We start from the raw sequence: 15,502 nt of genomic DNA, 5'->3' as shown, positions 1-15,502 counted from the left end.
AGACAGAGGCTGAGGCTAGCAGTGCAGCTCTGCCATCCTCTAGGCTCATATGCTCAAAAGTGTGGTCTTCAGGCCACAACATTGGCATTAATTACCTAGGTGCTTTTTAGAAATGCAGAGTCTCAGGCCCCACCACGGACCCACTGCATCAGTACCTTTGTTTGAAGATCCCAGGTGATCTGTACGTACAAGAAACTTTGAGAAACGCTGCTTTGCTCTGGGGCATTGCCGTCTGCGATGTCAAAACTGGGTTGCTGCCATCCGTGGCAGGAAGGCAGAAGAGAAAATGCAGAGGAGGCACACCTGTCTCAGAGGTCTGACTAGGGAGTGGCCCATATAATTTCTATTCACATTCCTTTGAAGAAAACTCAGTCACATGGTCTTATCAGCTCCGGGTTCTGGGAAATCCTACCTAGGTGGCTGGCTACTGTTCTAGCACCATGGCAGAATAGATTCTAGGGGCTATCTAGATTCTCACTGCAGCCCAACTATCAATAATGAAGATAGAATAAGGACATTTTGATATATACAAGGTCTCAAGTTTCTCTCCCAAGTACCTTTCTCAGGAGGTGATTAGAGTTAGATCCAAGTCAGAAGGCTCTTGGAGAGATTTTTTTCAAGGAGATGGAAGAGATGACATCTGTTTTGTTTTGATTGAATTGAGAGGATACATAGATTTTTGGAGGAGAGTATAGGACAGAATTAGTGATAAATCAGAGAATAAGCAAATTTTTAAAAATGACAGGGAAAACAGTTGTGCAAGAAGAGAAAGGTAACCCTAATAGACCACATGACGCAGCTATGGATAACATTTGCAATAAATCCTGAATGTTGATCTAACCCTGATTAATAAAATTCTCTTGGGAGCATGTCTCATGTTGGGGCAGGGGAGCCAAAGGGCACTCAGACTTCACCTTACATGGCAGGAAGCCTGTAGACAATGCTTAAAACAAAAATCAAGAAGTAGCAAAATAAGCATGTTGTTTAGCAATATGGAGGTAAATACCAAAAAAAAACATTGAAAGGAGGTGAAAGTAGTTGCCTTTGAGGAGAAGGAAATTGGAGAGGGAAGGGTTTTACTTTTTATTGTAATAGCCCTTGTAGTTGTATGTGACTCCAACTATGCGGATATACAACTTTGAAAACAAAAATTAAATAAGCATGAAAAGTGAGAGAGGAAAAAAATAGAGATGTACTTCACTGTGAAAGAGCCCCGGGCTTGGAGGGGTGTTTTTTCTTTGGTTTCCTTCCTTTATCTCTCCCTTCTTCCCTCCTTCCCTCCCTGATTTTCTATCTCCCTTTCTTCCTTTGATGGAAGAGACTTGCGCAGGCTTATTTACCATGGAAGAAGAACCAGTAGAGAGAGGCAGAGGTTGAAGAGATGGGGGTGGTTTGATGAATCAAGGTCTCAGAGGAGATGGGAGGGGAGTGGTCTGAGCACAGGTGGAGGGATTAGCTTGGATCTGGAGGAGGCATCTTAACCTTGGTTGTGTAGGATGAATGGTGTCGAAGTCAGTGCTTGTTGGTAGGATGTGGGAACTGAAAGCATTCATCCCTCAGAGCCAAATCTCTGGGGAAAATGGACAAGTCACGCTGAACATGAGGAAAGTCTGGAAAATGAGTGAGCAGGATGGGAGCAGGAGAAGGAAGTGACCGGGGACGTGGAGGGGGACAGAGGTTATCAGGTGTTGAGGGCCCAGCTGAGGTTAAAGGCCGTAAGTCTGTAGTGGCCCAAATCTACACCCAGCGCCTAGCATGTTGTTGGCACCTAGGATGTGTTAAAAATATTTGTTGAATGAACGAGTGAATGTGGTTGTGTGATTTTTCTCTGGCAGTGCCTCAGCAACCCCAGGTTGGAGTGGAGAAGGGTAAGGTGGTGGTTTCACGAGCCAAGGGTGAGGTTTGAGAGCTGGTTTTGTGAAAAGAGGAACAGTTGAAGGTGCTGATGCGATAGTGGTTGATGTGATCATCTTGAAGTTTAGCCTGGAAAGAAAAGGAAGTGTTAAATTGTGAGAAAACAGAAAGGCCAAGAACTTTGTGACAAAAAACCATGAACCCATTAAAAAAAAGTGATTATAATCAACTACATATTAAAATATAAAAATTATGAATTATTAAAAATACCAGAAGCAAAATGCTTTGAAACTAGAAGTGATGGTTGCACAACATTTGTGCATGTACTAAATGCCACCGAATTATACACTTTAAAATGGTTGACTTTATGTGATGTGAATTTTATCTCAGTGAAAAGAAAAAAAAAAGGAAAAAATTCACAAGACAGTGGAAAAATATTTGCAAAATATTATAAATGACAAAGGGCTAATTTCTTTACTATATAAAGAGTTATTAGGGTACGTTAAGAAAAACAACATCAACCCAATGAATTGGGTTCATCCTCATTCATAATCAAAGAGATGCAGATTAGAACTAGGGTGATACCCTTGTCACCTGCTTGATTGGCAGTGATCAAAAAGACTTTCGCCCTTTTTTAAAAAAAGATTTTATTGCAGTATAGTTGATTTATAATGTTGCATTAGTTTCAGGTGTACAGCAAAGTAATTCAATTATATATATACTTTTTAATATATACGTACTTTTTTATATATATGCTTTTTTTTTTGGCTGAGGGCTCTGGCCGAGCCCTGCAAGGCCTGTGGGATCTTAGTTCCCCAACCAGGAATCGAACCCACGCCCCTTGCAGTGGAAGCAGAGTCTTAACCACTGGACCACCAGGGAAGTCCCTATATCCTTTATACATATATACCTATATATATATATACTCTTTCATAGTCTTTTCCATTATAGGTTATTACAAGATATTTTTGGTTATCTATTTTTTTTAATAAATTTATTTATTTTATTTACTTATTGGCTGCATTGGGTCTTCGTTGATGCACACGGGCTTTCTCTAGTTGCTGAGAGCAGGGGCTACTCTTCATTGTGCGGAGGCTCCTCATTGTAGTGGTTTCTCTTGTTGTGGAGCACGGGCTCTAGGCGCATGGGCTTCAGTAGTTGCGGCACATGGGCTCAGTAGTTGTGGCTCATGGGCTCTAGAGCACAGGCTCAACAGTTGTGGCGCACGGGCTTAGTTGCTCCATGGCATGTGGAATCTTCCCAGGACAGGGCTCGAACCTGTGTCCCCTGCATTGGCAGGCGGATTCTTTACCACTGCGCCACCTACGAAGTCCTTGGTTATCTATTTTATATATAGTAGTGATGCTCACCCTCTTTGACCCACCAATTCTACTTTTTTTTTTTTTTTCCGTCCACACCTCACAGCTTGTGGGATCTTAGTTCCCCTACCAGGGATTGAAACTGGGCCCTTGGCAGTGAAAGCACAGAGTCCTAACCACTGGACCACCAGGGAATTTCCCCCACTAATTCTGCTTTTAAGAGCTTTGCATGTGCGAAAAGACATATCTTCAAGGATAATTACTGTAATACTGTTTGAATTAGAAAGAGTGGACATCCTTCATGTCCATCAACAGAAAACTTGTAAAAATAAATGACATGTAGGCAATGGAAAGCTAGGCAACTCTTTAAAAGAATGAGATAGGGACTTCCCTGGTAGTCCAGTGGTTAAGACTGTGCGCTTCCAAGGCAGAAAGGGTTCCATCCCTGGTCAGGGAACTAGATCCTGCATGCCGCAGCTAAAAAGATCCTGGACGTGGCAACGAAGATCCCGCGTGCCGCAGCTAAGACCCAGCGCATCCTAAATAAATAAATAAATAAATAAATATTAAAAAAAAAAAAAGAATGCGGTAGATCTATATGGATTGGCAAAGGAATGTTCTCCTAGCTGCATGATTAAGGGGGGAAAAAGCGAGGTGTAGACAAGTGTGTGTAGTATGCCACTCTCTATATTTAAAATAGAGGAAAGGCGTTCATTCGTGTTTGTGCCTGAAGAATGTCTTTGGAAGAGTAACCAAGGAGATGCTGATAGTGATCACCTCTGGGAATGAGAAATGGGAGGCTGGGGACCAGGGGCAGGGAGCCTTCTGTTCAGTCTTTACTGTTTGGATTTTTTTTTTTAACCACGTGCATGTTTTACTTTCTTAAAAACATTAAAACCACGAAAAGCTAAAAGAAAAAAGACATTGTTTCTCAAAGTGTGTGCTAATTCAAAATCCCGATTCACGGTTTCTTCCTGGGACCAACTGAATCAGAATCGAGGAAGGTAGAAGCCTGGGACTCTGTGTCTTTATCGTGTGCCCCAGAGGATTCTGATTCACCTGAAAAAGTTTGAGATCCATGGGCCAGGAGCTCAGAGGTCAAGGAGCAGGTTCCTGGGAGTCAGAGGGACGATGACGTTTCCTCCACATGAAGAAGACCGGGGCGTGCAGGGGAGGCTGCTACTGTGGAGAAATGTGCAAGGTCATTGGCATTTTGGCAGCACTTAAAGCCCGTGGCTAAATCATGAATTAATTAGGTGTCATGAGCCGTAACATAGACTAAAGGTCTGTGTGAGCGGCCCCGTTTGCCTCACCAGCCTCATCTGGAACTGCTTTGCTGCTGGCTGTCTCTGTCCCAGTCCCTCTGGCCTCTTTCAGTCTCTGAAATGTGCTCTGTTCCTGCCTGCCTTCACACGTGGTGTTACTATTGTCTGGGATTCTGGAACTCCTCCTCATCTTCCAGTTCTCTGCTCAAAGGTCACTACCTCCAGGGAAATCTTCCTCCAGCCCTAGCCTAGGTCAGAACTCCCTAGCTCTCTGCCTTTCTCCTTTGCAGCACAGATACTGCAATGATTTAATGTTTCTTTTGGTCCCTGCCATCCCTACACTATGCCTGGCACATAATAGGGATTTAAATCAAGATCTCATGGAATGAATGAATGAGCGTTAAGAGAGAAAGGAAAAGGTTGGGCTGCAGGAGTGGGAGTGGGTGGTGGGGGTGAGGAGTGTCCGTGGAGTATTGCTGACTCCTTCTAGCCGAGCCTGGGGCTTCGGCCCAGCCTCTGCGAATCCCTGATGACTGTCAGAGGAGCAGCAGTACGGTGTAGCTTCTTGGACTTGTCCACAGCAGCGTGACTCCCTTTGGCTGCCCAAAGCCTCGGCGTCTGTGTTACAGTGTAAGTACCAGGCTCCACAGAGGTGTGTGTCGTGTGGCTTCTGCCTGCAGCTGTGGTCCTGCTGAGCCCCAGGAATGGACAGCTTGAGCAACCAGAAGGAGCAGTGGAAACGAACATACTCGGTCACAGCAGGTCACCACACGGTCGTGTGTGTCAGCTCCAACAGGGAAGGGCCTGCCCCACCCAGCTCCCAAGAGCATCTAGTCTGCAGGGAAGTGAGTTATTATTCCCTCTGTAAATGAGTAAGTTTACTTTGTGGCTTTACCAAACTGTACCTTTGAGTTGGGACTGACCAAGTTGAGCTTCCATGTTTACCTTGGAGCACAGGTACAGCTCAGCCATTCAGTAAATGTTTATTGACAGCCTGCGGGCCAGGTGCCACATGGTGCAGAGGAGTTTGGGTCCTCACTCACAGCTAACAGTCTTGGGTCAGTACACTACGTGCTCCTTAAATGCTGCATAAAAAAACACACGCACTCATGCCTATTAAAAGGTTTATTTTCTTCTTTATGCTGAGAAACAAAGAAGTGGCCTTGCCCCCCAAAGGGTCTCATCCTGAAGGAATGGGAGGCGGAGATAGTGACAGGAGGGGGTGTTGGTGTGAGTTTGAATGTGGGAGTTCTTCCCCCGCTTTCCCTACTATCACTCCTCTTCGGCGTCCCCCTCCAAGATTTAGGTACGAACACAGCTTGCCACCCACTGGGGGGCTGGGGAAGCACAGCCGTAGTCAAAAAATTAATGCCCACGTTTCACGAGAGATGGATCCAGTGCGTATCTGGTGGGGGTTGGGGGTGGGAGGGAGGGCTGGGGTTGGCTGAGGAAGCTGCTGGGTGGAGGGGAAGGGAAGAGAGGCTGGGATCCCCCCCAGTGACGGTGGGGGTCTTGGTCCTGCCCCTACCTCTCCCAGCACCATCCACTCCCTTCTTCCAGCCCCCCTTCCTAGCAGAACTGGTCATCGTAGTCCTCGTCCTTCATCCCCTTCAGCCGAAGTCGGGCAAAGTCCTCAAACACGATGTCGTCATCTGTGGCATAGCTTGGTGGTGGAGAGGAGGGGTGAGGCGAGGGCTCCAGACCTCCTTCTCCACCTCCCACTCCCCTCCCAGAGACAGAGGCGGGGGAGCAGCCGTGGGACTGGAGGGATTTGCAAGAAGCGATGGGGAAAGGGCAGGAACGGGCAGCTCACAAGGCTAAGTCCTCTTGATTGGATGCTTCAACCATCCCTCCCCCAAAAGAGAAAAAAATAGGGGGTAGAGGGTAGATTTGAATGTTACAGAAATCTCTGTCCAAAGAGAGTCAAAGCTAGGAAAGTAGGGGGTGAGTCTCTTACTTGGTATCAAATTCAATGAGGTTGGTGTCCACAGGGGCATCTGTTTCAGGAGCAGCTGAAGGGAGGAGGAGAGTTGGGGGGTGGGTGGGTGCTGAAAGGACCAGCTTTTTTCTTCACTGGCCTTGCTTCAGGCCCTCCCTTGCTGGGCTTGGGCGGGTGGCAAGCTCACCTGACTGGGGTCTGGGGAGGGTGATGTGGTCATGGGGCTTGGGGTGCATAAGAACAAAAGGCAGCTCCACAGAGACATCCCTGGGGAGAGAGGTGCCAAGAAGAGCCGACAGTGCAGGGCCGGAGAAACCACTGCACCCCCCGCCCCCTGGATCCCCCCACCCCAGCACTCACCCGCCTCGAGACACCACCAGCTTCACCTTGACCCTGTAGGACACCAGGATTCCCAGCACCTCCTTGTTGGCACCCTCCTTCACGCTGCAAGTGGTGGGGAGGAGTTGGACCAGAGCCCATTGCCCTGCACCCTGGCCCACCCTGGGGGCCCCCATCACGATACAGGACTACAGACCCCAGCCTGCAGCACAGGCTGGTATCACGTAAAGTACCCCACTGCGTCCTTCCTCTCATCTTCTCGGTTCTCTCCCAGTAAAAGCCCAAGTCCTTGTGACCCAGCAGCCCTGCACTGTCTTGCTCTCCCTTAGCCCTCTGACCTCACTTCCGGCTCCCACGCTGGCCTCCAGGCTTGCTGTGTGTGGTCGTGTACAGAGGGGCCCGTGCGGGTGAGATCCAGCCCCCGCTTTGTGAAGCTGTTCCTGCCCAAAGGCACAGGCCCCCTGCCTTTATATCTCCCTTCTCTGTCTTACTTTTTCTCCTTGACACCCGTCACTAAACATGCTATATACATTTTGCCATTTATCTGATTTGTCTGGCCTCGTCTCCAAGAATATAAGAGATGTTCTGGGTCCGTCCTGTTCACTGATAACAGCCCTGGCACCTGGGACAGGCCTGACACACAGCTGGCACAGAAGGAGTGTCTGTCTCCTGTGCTGCAGGACCCCACCCCCGACCCCAACCCCCCTCTCACATGGTGCTGGACGCCAGGTTGGTGTCCTCGTGCTTGAGCTTCCCGTCCAGGGCAAGACCACGCTTCTCCCGGTTGTCGCTGAGCAACGGGGTTATGGTGTACACCTTACAGAACGTGGAGCTGGGTGACACCTGGTCACTGGGGGGTGTGGACGAGAGGGAGACTCTTGGGGTGGGGCAGGTGGGGCGAGGGGGCAGCTCCTACCCCCAGGCAGCGTCTCCCCGTCACTAGCCCCTCCCCTCTTTGGGCACAGGTCACAGGGCGTAGGTTTTGGCTCAACCTGTTCAAGAAGATAAGCAGCTCACAGCCACCCAACTGGAGGGCATACCCTTGTACGTGGAGATAATTCGGGAAGAATCCCCCCCCCACCTCGTGTTCCCCTGGCCTCCTCTTCTCCCCCGAGGTTGGGACCCAGGGCTGTTCGGCGACTCACTCTTGTTCGATCTGAGCCACAGGACACTTGTACTGGGCGGTGCTGAAGAGGCAGATGTCGGCGTACTGTCTCACTGTGGGGCGGGGTGGGGCCAAGCAGCTCTGCGCGGGGTGCAGACAACCCCCACCCAACTCCAGAGCCGGGCAGGGGCCCCAGGCCCCCGCCCATCGCCACCCCTGCCCCTCAGGTGACCTGCCCCCTCCCGTCTCATCCTGGGACAGGCAGCCTGCGTTCTCGGATCCCCGCAGGTCTCCTGCATTGGGCTACATCCTGGGGCTGAGCTGATGCCGGAGGCCATGTCTGCAGCAACTCCCTCCCCTAAGACCCCTTTCCAACCCCCACCTCCTACCAGAGACTTTGATCTTCTTGACAGTCTTGGTGGAGTTGTTGGTGACGTGGACATTGACATTGAGGGGCTCCCCATGGTAGTACAGCTTTTGAGAGGAGGGGGGTCAGGTTAGTTCGATCTGTTTTCACTGGTTTATTACCTTCCTCCACCCACCCCCTGCACCCCTCCCCCACCACCGCTGTCCAACACACGTTGCTGGGCCTCCTCCCTCTAAACTCAAGCCCACCCCCAGCTGAGGTGCCTCTTTGAAAAACACCGTCCCGACATATGGCTTCCCCCCCCTCCCCCCAGGGTCTGGCCTGCACTGCAGCACCTGCGTCACCACCCCACCTCCTTGTCCAGGGAAGCCTCAAGGTGCAGGGACCGGTCAGACATGAGGAAGTGGCGTGTGGTTTCAGCTGAAGGCTGGGGGCCGGGTTTCTCTGGGGCAAACTGCACCTTTCGGATCACCAGACGCACGGAGTTCCTGGGGGTGGGGATGAGGGCTGAGAGGGTCAGTCCTCAGAGGCCCAGACACTGGCTCCCACCTCCCACCTCCCACAGGGGCCTGGGGCTCCTGGGACCCGGAGGGAATGGTCAGACCCGAGGGGAGGTTGCTTCCCTCACCTTTTGTGGCTTTTCTCTTCTAGTGATTTGGCACAGAAGGCTCGAATCTCAAAGTCTACCCCGCAGGCCTCGGGGTGGGGGTGGGGGGGCGGAGAAAAGGTCACATCTTACACAAGGCCCCTGCCACCGCCGCCACTCCCTTCCTTCCCGCTTCCCTCATCTGGGGCCAGGACTCTTGCCCCATCACGGCCTGAGGAGCATAAGGCCTGGGTCTTCTGCCTCTGCCTCCCCGAGGCCGGGCCCCGGCAGAGGCTCGGTCCTGGCTGCGCAAGGTGAGCCCCTCTACCCAGGTCCGTGCAGGTCAAGGGCAGGAGGCAGTGTCACACATGAACAGTGACCATTGCACACACCCACTGTCACTGGGGACACTTCTCTACCCTTGGTCCCACCCTGACGTCCCCTCAACAGCCCATCCCCCCCGGGTGTGTCCCCAGGCTCCTACTGGACCTTGTTCCTTCCATACCTTCCCTGTGTCCTCTGGGCCTGGCTGCAGGGTGACGGAGCAGGGCAGGTTCTGGGGTATCTGTGGCAGAAGAAAAGAGTTTAGTTCTTCCAGAAAGCCCCCGAATCTTCCTCCCAATCTCCACTTGAGAGGCTGGAGAAGGACTCCTGGGGATGAGAAAGGAAAAAGGAAGGGGCCCCAGGGAGGAGGCAGAGAAGCAAGGGCTTCCTGAGTGCAGGGTGACCCTGAAGGGCAGGGGGGTGTCTAGGGTCTCTCCTCACTGTTTCTCCCAAACCTGCCCGTAACAGGTACCTCCCCCCCCACCCAGAACACAGTCCTAGACCCCTGGCTCTGCAGAGGGTGGGGGCATCCTCACTGTGAAAAAAAAGGGGTGGGCATGCTGGCCCAGCTTCCTCAACAGCCGATCCTGCAGGCGGGTGGAGGGCCGGGGCGGGTTGGGCGTTGGGGGGAAGGCCTGGTAGTTGGCGATGAACAGGTCTTTGCGGAAGGACAGGCCCAGCACGTCCAGGTCTTCGCGGCCATAGCGGAAGGCGCAGGTGAGGGTCACGAACACTGGCAGAGGAGGGCAAGGTGGGGTGGTCAGGAGCCCGCCTCCCCGCAGTCCCCCCAGTTCCTAGCAGCAGCTGCTCCTTCCTCGGCAGCATAAATCCTGTCTGAATCCTATTCCTGGGTTCCGCCTCAGCCCTCTGTCTCCCTGGGGCCCCTCTCAATGCCAGCCCATTTCATTTCCCCACCTCCCTCCTCTCGGGCCCCTGCACGCGGGGCCAGTACCTTTGCGGTCCTTCAAGTAGTCAGGGTCCACGAGCACCACGCCATCTGGGAAGGGGACACATGGGCTCAGGACTTGTCAGGGCCTCTCCTCCATTCCTGGGCCCAGGAACTTCCTCCCCTCTTGGGGCACGTGATGCCACTTTCTGGCCATGCTTACCTACAGGATCCACTTTGTCCAGGTGATCTACAAAGTCCCGCTTGCCCAGGTACACGGTGAGCTAAGGATGTAGAGGGGTCACAGGGAAGACTGGGTAGGAGGGTGGCAGGGCTTCAGAGCCCTCAAAAGTGGCTGCCCTGCCCCTGGTCTTCCCAGGGTGGGAAGCTGAAGGAGTTTCTCCTGGATTCTTCCCAGCAGGGTTGGGAGAGGAGAGTGGTGGGCTTTCCCAGACTAGCCAGTCTTGAGGCTTTTTAACTGCTCCCTAACACCTTTTCACACTTCTGAACACCAGTCCGGTGTGTGTGAGTGGGTCCAGGAGGACCTGGCCCTAGGCAGACAGTTAGAGAGCCTCACCCAATGTCCTCAAGGACCTCTGGGATAAACAGGCCATAGCCTGGGGGGATGTTATCTGTTCCCAGCCCCAGGCACTGAGGGTTGGCTCCTAAGAGGGCTCCAGGCATGGGCTTCTGGCCCCTCCCCCTTGGTCTCACTTAGGGACCCGAGCCTGTCCCCACCCAGCCCTGTGGCTGGCTCAGGCCTTTGCGGCAAGGGGCTTCAGGAGGGAAGGAAGTCAGCTCTTAGCTGTCACAGGAAGTGGGGAGGTCGGGGTTGGGGATCGTCTAGGGGCAGGCTGGGCCTTGTGAGGGCCCAGGGAGAGTTGGGAGGAGAAGCACTGTGGGAGACTCACCTTGCAGTTAGGACTCGACTTCTTGAAGACCCTAACAAAACAGAAAGGGAAACCCCACTGCCTCCCTCAGACTCAGCAGGGACCCCGGTGCCAGGACCTTGTCCCTCCCCAGCCTGAGAAGCAGAGCTCACCCAAGATTCCTGCCTGGAGGCTTTGGGGCTTTACCCAGCCTTACCCCTTCCCACTTCTTCCCAGAAGGAAAGGTCACCAGAGGTCCTTAATACTGCCAGCATGGCAGCCCCTCAAAGCTGGTTGCCATGGCAACCCCTCCCCCCCTTGCTCCACCCTCACTAGCTCCCCTCCTCCCATGGCAATGGCCACTGGTTGCCAGAGGAACCACTCAGGTTCTTCCCAGAGGACTTCCCCCAGGGGGAACCTGAATGGGCAGGTTGCAGTGGTGTCTGTGTAAGACCTAACTCTCTTTCCATCTCTGGTCTCCACCTCCCACAAGAGCTGGAGTACTTGAAAGAGCAGTGGCTCTAAAAGGGTTTCTATTATGGGCAGTACCTAAGTGTGGCTCTGCTCCCCATTCACCTCCAGCTGTCCCCATCTCTGATCTCAGCAGCTTAAAAGCTTATTTGTCTTTCAAGGCCCAGCTCAGATATCACCTCCTTTAGAAAGCAGATCCAGCCCAGACTCTGGTCACTCCCTTTTTTGGGGATTCCTGTCACACCTTCTTTATGCTTTACCTGCGGTGTGATATGTGCACGGGCAGTTAGCTGTGTGTCATCTATCTCACTAGATAGACTGTGAGCAGCAACGGCCTTATTAATTTAGGCAGCCCCAGCACAGTGCCAGCCATGAGACAAAGATGATAATGCCGGCTAACGTTTATTGGATGAATGGTCCATGCTCAGCACTGTTGCAGATATTTCATGTGTGTTATCTCATTTAATACTCTTAGCAACCCGATGATGGAGGTCCTAATATTCCTATTTTACAGATGAGGAAACTGAGGCACAGGAGAGGTCAAGTATTTTGCCTAAGGTCACAGAGAGTGTACATGGTGGGATATGGGTACAAACAGAGGTATTCTGGCTCTTCATCACTAAGTTATTATACTAACCCGCCTCGGTTACTGGCATTATGTTTGTTGGAGTGAAGGAGATTCGCTTTCCAGTTGCTGAAGCAATCTAAGCCTGGACGCCACACATTGCTGGGAGGGTAGGGAGGTGTCTGACAACCCCTATGCCCTGGCTACTTGTGGGCCTGTTCTTTGCTGCACCATCTCACTCCTTCCAATCCACTCTGCCTCAGCAGTGATACCTGGGAAGGGTCTCCGGGTAGTAGAAACTGAAATCCCTGGTCCATCCCTCCTCCAAGTCCACTACCCTGGTTTTTGCTATAACAACTTCATATGCCTCTTCTTCCCAGAAGGCCAAGCTAGCCAAAGACCATAGAGCATAGGGTATGGAGGCCCCTGGGCATCCCCATCTAATAAACACTGGTATGGTGGCAGCTAGGATAAGCACCCTATCTCCTGCCCCCACCTGGGGGCTGACTGCTGTGGCATCCTCCAGCTCTCCCTCCCTGCTTCTGGTTTTCCTTTTTCCTAGTATTTCTTCCTATTACGAGTCCTGGCAGAGGGTTGGGACAGCCACAATCCATGGGACAACTGAAGTGTGGCTCTGGGGTGACTGCCCTGAAGCAGCTGCAGGGCACCTGCCCTTTGGATCCTAACCCAGCCAGCCTCCTGCGGGCTAGGGAGGAACACTGTCGGTGTACTGAGGTTAGCCAAGGAGGCGGAGTATGGGGGTGACCAGAGAGGTGCCCAGTGAGGGGGGGGAATGCCCCTTCACACTTCCTGCTATTCTCTCCATTTCCTGTGGCCCAGAATTTGAGGGGGTGGGTGGGAGGAATTGTGCCAAGTCAGCAGTCCTCCTTTGGTCCATCCGTCCCCCTCCGTGAACCACATAACGGAAATCTGGGGCCTCCCTCAAGTCAGCAACTTCCCCTTTCTCTGTGTTTAACCCCTAATCCAGGACACCAATCCTCCCTCTGATCGGCTCTCCAATATTAGTTGACTTGGTGATCAGAAACCTATGCTTTCCTACTCTATGGGTGGGGAGCAGTGGGGCTGGCAAAATGTTTTGCAGAACAAGTGACAGCTCAGAACAAGGCCCCCATTCCTGATCCTCTCTGGATAGAAGCAAATAGCCCCAATCTTTTTCCTCTTTTGCTCCTGCTCCCCAGGGACTCAGGCATTCACCCACTGCCCCCTTGGGGGTGTTGGGTCACAACAGGAAGTGGATTTTGCTAGAGACCAAAAAAGAGAACTCGGGGTGTCAGTGGAAGGAAGGAGCCTCGATTGCACAGAAAACATCCGGGGAGTGGATGGCGTGCCCAGGGCAGATACTGCCTTCCCTCACCCCCGGGAAGAGGGGTAAGGCCCAGAACCGAGGAGGGTCGCCAAGCCCTCTTCTTCCCCGAGATGAAGCTGTTGCTCCTAGCAACCTGGGGGAAGGCAGAAGTTTGGAAGCGGAGCCACCCGGCCCTTGGGACAGGTTGGGGCAGCCCTACTGCCTGTGGGGCATTGGACAGGAGGCTTTCCAGTGGCTCAGCACGAGTCGATGCGGGATCCCCCTCCTGGCATCCAGCCTGCCCATCCCCGTCCCCTCGGGGCCGGCCACCTGCTCCTCCCTCCTCCGCCCCTGCATCGCAGCCTGCACTGGAGAACCCAGTTGTCCGGCCCCCACACCTCTGCGAGAACCCAGATGTAAGCTTCCTGATCCCCTTCAGCCCTCGCTTTCTGCAGGGGCTGTGGCACGCGTTCCCCTCATTATACTCGAGGACCTAGGCGTGCGGCCCCGGATGGCTGCCCCCTAGGGACCCAGGCGTCCGGTCCCCGGATTCTCTCCCCCGGGTCCCTGTCTGGGGACCGTCCTGGCATCCGCCCCGAGCCGCCGCCCACGTCCCGCCGCGTGGCCCCACCTCTCTTACCTGGTCCCGGGTTTCTCCCCCATGGTGCGCGCGCCCGCCGCCCGCCCGGTTCGCGGCTAGCTCGCAGCCTCCTCGCCCGCTGCCAGGTCCCTGCTCCTCCCCGCGCCACTGCGCACGCGCGCCCCCGCTCTTTCTCCACTCCCCCCTCCGCTCCTGCCCCCACCTCGGATCCTGGGGAACCGAGGCCAGATGCGTCAGCCCGGATCGCGCGCGCCACGGCGCTGCCCGCCCTCTCCTCGCAGACACGCGCGGTGATTGGCTCCGCCCGCCCCGCTCCGTGCTGCATCCCCACCCCTGCGGGGGGATCCCTCCCCTGCGCGCGCTGTCCCTGCACCCTGCTCTTCCCGCCCATCTCCCCGCCCCTCCGCACCCGCTTTAGGAACCGATTGGGCCTCCTCAAAAGAAGGCGCCCGCCTTCCAGGAGCTTAGAGCCCTCTGATTGGCTCCCTGCATCCAGGGCCCTGCAGGGGTCCCCTCCCCTTTGTTTGCTTTCTCAGTGGCGGCGGAGGCGATGGGGGTGGTGGGGGCGGTGGATGAGCTCGAGAACAGTCTAGGAAGGAGCATGAGGGGATGCACACGTGGGTGAGCGGTTCCAGTTGCGTGATGCTCGCCTATTGCGCGCCGCTCTCCCGCTCACCCCAGAGCTTGTAGCTGTCTTTGGCCCTCCCTCCCGCTACTTTATGGCGGTGTGTCAGCTCCCCCTGGCGTCTGTCTTTGATCTTCGCAGGGTTGCTTTTCCTAATTTCTCTTACTACCCTTCTCCATCCATTCATCAAAGCTAACATCCATTCATGCACGCATGCATCCATCCATCTATCCATGACGATTTTGTGCTAATCACTCTGCTAGGCGATGGGGACCCAGAAATGAATTAACATGGCCCCTGCCTTCCTCATATCGTTGAGGAGACATATAAAGAGGTATTATGATTCCGGGAATGCTATAATAGAGGTATGACTCAGAAGACAAAGTGACTCCCAGCGCTTGACTGGGGGAGGGATGGAGGCAGTGCAGGCTGTCCAGAGGAGGGGACATTTAAGGACAATGTTTCTGAAGGGTGGGCAGAAGTTGAGAAAGGGTATTCCAAAGAGAGAGAAAGGCAAGCACATCCTGTTCTGAGGTGTTTGTGGGGTTAGAAGGCAGGAGAGATAAGGCTGAGGAGGATGACGGGGACCGTGTGAAGGATTTTGTATAGCAGGCAAAGGAGTGAGACGGGGGCCTCCCCTGGAGGAGGATACATGGGTCCAGTAGTGGCTTTTTAAACCCAAGGAGTGGTGAGATTTCTCCTTTAGGAAGATAATTCTGGGCAGCGTGGAGGGTGGAGGGAGTGGAGCACAGCTGTTGTGGACAAAAACGAATCAAGGAGAGGAGATGAACAATAGAGTGGAAGGGAGAAGGGGGCCGGGCTGCAGAGTGATTTCTGGGGCAAAATTGAGCGGACTGGGGGAGGATGATAGACATTTCTGGACTTAAGGAGCTAAACGTGTTCTCCTTCTTCCATCTCTTTTCCCATACTCCCGTATCTCCCCCAAATGAACTAACTTCTCTCTTCTCCCTCCACTTTTCTGTGCAACAAAAAGTGAAGTGCATAAGTTTCTGTGATCATCTTTAAGGCTCAAATGCAGGCCTTATGTACCAGCGGCCACCTCCCCACCCCCAGTTCTTCC

The 15,502-nt window shown here is 53.4% G+C and overlaps 1 protein-coding gene across 3 annotated transcripts; it reads right to left on the bottom strand.

Annotated features, from left to right (window-relative positions):
- Positions 1-5,548: 5,548 nt before the first annotated feature.
- On the bottom strand, positions 5,549-13,984 carry ARRB2 (arrestin beta 2). 3 transcript variants are annotated; one of them, XM_057716205.1, is made up of 15 exons: positions 13,836-13,983; positions 10,896-10,926; positions 10,208-10,268; positions 10,051-10,095; positions 9,635-9,831; positions 9,280-9,339; positions 8,817-8,884; positions 8,541-8,676; positions 8,211-8,295; positions 7,862-7,934; positions 7,429-7,566; positions 6,738-6,821; positions 6,565-6,644; positions 6,396-6,450; positions 5,549-6,101 (listed from the first exon to the last, which is right to left on the bottom strand). In XM_057716205.1, exons 1-15 carry the CDS (start codon positions 13,856-13,858, stop codon positions 6,008-6,010), a joined length of 1,230 nt encoding a protein of 409 aa, XP_057572188.1. In that variant the 5' UTR covers positions 13,859-13,983; the 3' UTR covers positions 5,549-6,007. The 3 variants fall into 3 exon arrangements, with proteins under 3 accessions (XP_057572188.1, XP_057572190.1, XP_057572189.1); XM_057716206.1 differs by lacking the exon at positions 6,565-6,644 and having other exon boundaries at positions 6,009-6,101; positions 13,836-13,984; XM_057716207.1 differs by lacking the exons at positions 9,635-9,831; positions 10,051-10,095; positions 10,208-10,268; positions 10,896-10,926; positions 13,836-13,983 and having other exon boundaries at positions 8,817-8,835; positions 9,280-9,330.
- Between the last annotated feature and the right edge of the window lie 1,518 nt (positions 13,985-15,502).

Source organism: Hippopotamus amphibius, chromosome 17 (assembly GCF_030028045.1).
Source record: "Hippopotamus amphibius kiboko isolate mHipAmp2 chromosome 17, mHipAmp2.hap2, whole genome shotgun sequence".
Taxonomy (NCBI): domain Eukaryota; kingdom Metazoa; phylum Chordata; class Mammalia; order Artiodactyla; family Hippopotamidae; genus Hippopotamus; species Hippopotamus amphibius.
This window is presented reverse-complemented; position numbering and strand designations above follow the sequence as displayed.